We start from the raw sequence: 6843 nt of genomic DNA on the forward strand, positions 1-6843 counted from the left end.
TCCTTAATTTTAAAATACGCAAACCTTAAACTTTCTTTGTATGGGCAATTTTAGGTCCCAATGACTACCAAACTGTGGGACTTACTATACATAGTCTGTAGCTAGCTATAACTGTCAGAGATACTGCAGACTTACCACTGAAGTGAAGAATAGGTTTTCACTGGCAGGAACATTTCTGGCTTCTGGGTGAAAATGAATCTTCAAATAACATATTACCTCCACACACACACATATACAGAGAAATATACGTAAATCTTGAATACACAGTACATCATGTATTGTGTATCTAAAAATTAAACTATGTACACATTTTATAAATAGTTATATTCCAAGCACAAAGGCTGAGACACTGCACAAAAAAGGCACACAGCACAATTCTAAGCAAAGGGACAACTTGAGTCTTTGGACTGCTGCAAAACCCTAACATCACACTCAAGAGCTTTTTACTCTTACCTGTTTTTTTTTTTTTTTTTTTTTGCCTGTGACCTCTTAGACATCTCAGGAATTGTGAAGGACTGACGTATCTGGTGATAAATTACTGATCTCATTTGGAGCAACACTTGAGACTGCATAAGGCACCTACACATCTGGCTAAGATTCTAGCAGACATCCTACAGATACAGATTATAGGAAACATGTACCAGAATACACTGAAGTAGTAATGAACAGCAATTCTGAAGCATCAAATGGAGGTGCTCCTTTTACAGAAATTATCATCTGCCAGATAAGATCTGAGTCAGCTACATCAGCTTCTTCTGCCCTGTTCTACCGTGCATGCTCCACATTTCTGGTGGTAATGGTGGTGGTAAAAAGCTGGAGGAAAGACAGCCACCTGCACGTTAGTTCTTTACTTAAAGGAACTAAGAACCACTTGACAGGTGACTATAAGCTCCATTCCCTCATTCCCTGACACTCTGAACAACTTGTTAGAGAACGTATCAGAGCTTTCCTGAAGCCACTGGGAAGGTTTATCTTGCTGATTTCAGCATCTCAAAATGCCTCAAAGCCCGATACTTCTTGTTCAGACAAGCCAAAAGAAAAGCTCTGCAGAGTCCCTTCCCAGAGGAAAATGTGAATCTTCAAACCAGAAATCCTGCTCCTCATGCGTTTCAGTGATTATATCATTCTCCTTACTCTCATTGCCCCTTGGCCTGGTAAGGAGCAACGATTAAAATCTCTTGTTCTCTGCAAGAATTGGTAGTAGTTTATAACTTGCAAGGATCAATCATTAGTTCATCCAGGAATGAGCCCAACAATACTTAGATTATAGCAAGTGTATGTACAGGCTTGTACTTACTGAAAATAAGTACCCTGACTGTTGAAACTGATAACATGGGCTGCTCTCAAGCTCATGCTTTCTTGCAGAACCAGTTTTAAGGTCTTCTTAATCAGTGATTACACCAGACTGCAAGAGAAACAAACCATCCAGGATCTAAAGGCTACCGTACCAAGAAACTATACAAGCTATGAAGTCTGATGTGAAAATAAATATGTAAAATGCTACAGATAGTACCAATAAGAAGCAAGAAGCACACCGAGCAACCATCATCAGGAACCCATGAAGAACTGATTCACAGATAAACTCAGAAAGCCTTCTACAGAATGCACAATTTTGTCTTGGCATCATATGAGTTGCTAAAGTGACCACAAAAGCAAGCCATGAGGTAGCAACAATCCTAGATACACCAAAGATCCTATACTTGGGCTTATGAACGCTTGCCCTGGAGGCAAGCAGAGATCTTTCAAAAATCTCTGTCATGTAACATGTGAACACACACAGCAGCATTCTCAAATGACACAAACACTATGGCTGTGAGCCATTAGGCAGATGGCCCTTAGACTGCAGGCTTTCCACCAGACTTTTTCCTGCACATTTCCAGAGTTACTTTCTTCCAAAACTTCTACCTTCTGAAGATTCTTAACAACAAAATATCCTTTTAAAAAATGTGCCAGATAAACAGCAATTAAAGTAACCACTTGATGTACGGAGCATTAAAATTCTGAGAAATAAAACAATCTCATCTTCAGCAACGAGGGATCAAAACCCTTGGCACCAGAACACCTTCATCCACTGATGCACATCAGAGAAAGTGTTGTTCCATGAAACTTTTGAAAAATAGTTTCATTTAGAAAGTAGCCCTCTTCCCTCCCTCTTAAAATAACACACTAATATAGCTACAAATGGCTAGAGAGATGAGAAACAGAACCTAAGTATTAGAATGAAGTAATTTATACTAACATGCTCTGTGAACTAAAACTTTTGGAAACCAAGCCCATTCACCTGTGTAAAGGAAGAGGATTTAGAGTATGTTAAAATATTGACAACATCCATGGAACATTCCCTCACAAGCTGCTGCTCTTGTAATGTCCCAACCAATTTCACTCACTTATTTTATTAAACAGAAGATTAAGCTGATGGTCAATTAACTCCCTTTTCCCTATACCTGTCATTTCCTATTGCTCTGAGTCTCAAAATATTTGCATTAAACTTTTTCTTCCATTAAACTGCAAATGCAGAAAATCTTCCCTTCATGACTTTTTCCAGTTCTCTCTTTTCTAGACTGAACTCTACCTGGTTCATCCTAAATTATCCTGGTCTGTCCCCTGGCCATTTGATACTCCAAGACTTTAGACTTCACAAATAAAAGCTTTTCACTTTCATTATAGCATCATATACAACCATCACTCTCTTTAATCTCACAGTTCTCACTGGTCTGTCTTACTCCATCTAAAACATCCCTCTTAGCCACAGTTCCCTAACAAGACTGACTGTATTGTGGCATCTAAGTGTCAGGGGACTTAAATGCAACTTTATTTTCATATTCTATAGGATAGGACTGATGTTTCCTTCATGTCTTCCTCAGCATAAGGTCAAAAAAGTTACCACTACACCAACATAACATATAACACATACATGTCCATGCACATACAGATGGGGTTCTTTCTGAGGGCAAGGAGGTGGTGTATTACCATGTCCTTGCCCGTAAGGAAACGAAACACCATTTCTACTTCCCACCATCTAGCACAAAATAATAAAACATCTCAGGCAATCAAGATGTATTATGAAATTACACCTTGTTAGTTAACAAGAAGTACAGTAAACTCAAGTCAAAAGAAAAAAAAAATAGTGTTTTATTAACTACCACACTGTTATAATACACTTTAAACGTACAATAAGGTAGCCTTTAAATTTGAGGTGGTTTTAAGAATAACAAATGAACAGATTTCCAAATGTTTGTAAATAGGTGAACTGCAGTAATTATTGTTGTACATTTTTTGAAAATGGTATAGCACTTACAGACTGGCTATGTAACTTCATTTTGTACATTTTTCTATAATTGAAAATATAAACAGTAATTAAAAAATAAAAAGAAAATTCAGCATAATAAAAAACATATATGTTTATCAGTTAAATGTACTGGATACATACAATTTTTAAGGGAAGAAGCAAAAAAGGAAAGATGGCTGATATTTAAATGCAGATTGACTAACCAAAAACTAAACAACAAACAAATAAAAACCTCATAACCCCCCTAGTTCACTATGACTATATCCATGTGTTTGGGAGTACTGTCAATATGGAAGTGATTTTTCTGTTGTATTTGCATATGTTATATTTTACTGGTAATTTACATGATGGCTTTTAAGGCCCTGGCAGACAGATGTTTTTTGGAAAAAGATTTGATAAAAATCACTGTTGAGACGCAATACACCTTATTTTTGGTCCTCCAATGTTCAAAAGAAGGGATATACTTCACTATAACATTTGCCTTACCACCCAAATGCCTCAACCTATACATTTTTTTTTAAACATTTTAAGCTTTTTAAACATTGGTTATATTGCCCACCTTGGTTATTGAAAGAATATTAACAAGACATCATTTTGGCAAATTAAATCTTAAACATGGCTTTTCAATAGGATTTAAAAGGTGACTATCCCTAGAGTTCCATGTTAAAATGTAGTTTTCAAAATCTTACAAGAGTAATGCTTAAAATATTGTACATAGTTAACCTAATTAAAATAATTAGCTTCAAAATGACAAGTTGATGAGCTAAGTAAAGCCTACACTATGTAACATTTGCTTGGAAACTTGATTTGTCAGTTATGCATAATAAAAATTCCAGTCATCAAGAAAATTACAAAATTTCTTTTATCATAACATGATTTCTTTTCACCCATCAACTTCTTTTATCTTACAATAGATAAATACCAACATGTTCTCATTTTTTTACACTAAACCACACAGGATTGATGCATTTGGTTAGACTACCATTTCCATCGTTAAATTCTTTTTTTTTTTTAATATAACTTGGTAAAATTTCATCTCTTCTAGATTCCAAAAGTACCTACAAAACCCATGCAATTTTACCATTTTAATATACTATGGAATATCATACAAAGTAAGGCATTTCAGTGTCATGTATAACCAAGTTACTGTCAATCCAAAAATTTTTGCACATCAATAAAAAGATATCTAAGAACTTAGGAACAATATTCTTCTCACTACTGTATAAAAATAACCACAATTAATAGGTATCTTGTGTAATATTTACTCCATTGTCTCGTTTCCCGAAACTGTGACAAGCTGTAAAGGTATTTCAGTGTTGGTAAGAATATCCTGATTGCTGGTGCCAGATGTATTAACAGTTCCTATTCCTGAAACAGAACCTTGTTGAATATTTGCAAGGATAAGTGTTGTTCCTCCTGCAGTAATCAAAGTATCGTCAGGTGTTGCTTCTACTGATGCCAGCACTGTACTGCTAGAGTGAATACCTTTTTTATTCTGATGTGTTTTAATGTGTTTGGCAAGGTGGTCACTTCTCATAAAGCGTTTTGAACATTCTGGACAGACGAATTTCTTCTCACCTGTCATAGGAGATAAGAAAAAAGAAATGTTTTCAAGAACACTAAAAATATCACATGTACACCAAAACCTGGGATAACTTACTGCCTTTAAGATTCAGAATTCTAACAACATCTATACTGAAGAAAAAAATGATCCAACACGATAAACTTGTGCGTTAAATTTCTAGACACCCATACAAATCCTTTAAGAGAACTGATTTATTTTTCTGCGTCTCACTGAGTTTGGAGAGATCTTTCAGGCAACCTAAAGAATATTGCCATCTCATATCCTCAGGCTGCTAAGTTTCACTGCAATTATTACCAACAAACAACTTTTAAGAGGAGAACAAAACCTGCTAAATGATGGACAGGGAAAACTATATGAGCTCCCGCAGAATCACACTTGAGAATGACAGACAAGATCATAGGGTAATTCAGGTTTGAAGGGACCTCTGGAGGTCTCTAGTCTGATCTATCTGTAAGCAGCATCAGCTACGAGGTCAGACCTGGTTGCTAAGGAATTTATCCAGTTTGGTCTTGAAAACCTTTAAGGATAGAGACTGCAGAAAATCTCTGGGCATCCTGTTCCAGTGCTTGGCTGTCCTCACAATGAAAAAGTTTTTATTCATACCTGGTCTGAACCTCTTTTCTTTCAGCTTATGTCTGTTGTCTCTCATCCTCCCACCAATGCACCTCCCACCATGGAAAGTCTGTCTGTCTTGTCTCTCTGGCCTTGCAGGTACTAGAAGGTTGCTATTAAGCTCTCCCCTGCCTTTACTGTGCTCTTGTGCAGCTGAATAAGCCCAGTTCCTACAGCTTCTCCTTATAAGGCAAATGCTCCAGCTTCCGGATCATCTTGGTCACCCTTTAGGGAACTCAATCCTGTTGATCAATGTCTTTCTTATATTGATGGCTGAAAACTAGACACAGTATTCTGGATGCAGTCTAACCAGTGCTGAGAAGAAGGGGATAATCGCTTTCCTAGAACTAGTGTCTCTGCTTCTGTTGATACAGCCCCGGCTATCTTTGCTGCTGGCTCTTGCTCATGTTCTGGTTGCCTATCAATACTCCCAGGTACTTTTCAGTAGAGCTGCTTCACAACTCTCAGTGTTAAGCCTGTGTTGCTGCAAGGGTTAATTCCATCCCAGGTGCAGTACTTTGCATTTACCCTTGCTGAATTTCATAAGGTTTCTGCCAGCCCATGCCTTCAGCTTCAGTCCCTCTGAATAGCATCCTTGCCCTCAAATGCATTGACTGGTTGCTCCAGTTTGGTGTCATCTGCAAACCTAAGAAGAGTGCACTGTGTTGTCTCCTCCAGGTCAGTGATAAAGATGTTAAAGCAGGTCAAAGGAGAGATCCCTGCAGTTCTCTACTTTTTACTGGTATGCAGGGACATTAGAAGCCATTAACCATACCCTCTGAGCTGGATCATTCAACCGTCCTCTTTCTTTTAAACCCATCTGGCTGTCCATCCAGACTAATTGTAACATCCCAGTTTGGGTTCAAGCATCCAACATGTCTAACAAAAGCACACCATAAGGTACAAAACATGAAATATTTTTTCACAGACAGTACAAAGATATTTGTCTAAGCAATGTAAGTGCTGATAAGCACATAAATTATTTATCTATTGTCACTGGGTTTTTCAAATAGTCTAATTTTAAAAGGTAAGCATCCTGTAGAATGTAGTTATGAGTTCAGTTTGTAGCAAAACAGGTAATACAGACAATAGACTTGAAATAAAGTGCTCCTTGAAAAGATGGAAGATTTAGACTAATTTCTTTTGTATTAGACAAAAGGAGAAATATGAACCTGGAGTCCCTAATGTGTGGTCTAACCATGACACTAGAAGATGTAGAATAATGCACCATCACATGCTCTTTGATTTTGTGAATGACATCTAATCTCTTAAGACATCTAGGCCTCTATTTTTGTATTTCTTTTTAATGAGAAAAAATTATTGAATTTTTAAGCTGGAACAACAGTTCTAATCTGGT

The 6843-nt window shown here is 37.0% G+C and overlaps 1 protein-coding gene across 1 annotated transcript in view; it reads right to left on the reverse strand.

Annotated features, from left to right (window-relative positions):
* Positions 1-3108: 3108 nt before the first annotated feature.
* The window catches only part of LOC104167772 (transcription factor Sp3-like), a 6604-nt gene continuing 2869 nt past the window's right edge, over positions 3109-6843 (reverse strand). The window contains exon 3 of the mRNA XM_009708126.1: positions 3109-4867. Within this exon, the coding sequence (XP_009706428.1) occupies positions 4551-4867 (317 nt within the window). The 3' untranslated portion in view covers positions 3109-4550. The remainder of the gene's footprint in view (positions 4868-6843) is intronic.

This window comes from Cariama cristata, unplaced genomic scaffold, assembly GCF_000690535.1.
Source record: "Cariama cristata isolate BGI_N322 unplaced genomic scaffold, ASM69053v1 scaffold35849, whole genome shotgun sequence".
Classification (NCBI taxonomy): domain Eukaryota; kingdom Metazoa; phylum Chordata; class Aves; order Cariamiformes; family Cariamidae; genus Cariama; species Cariama cristata.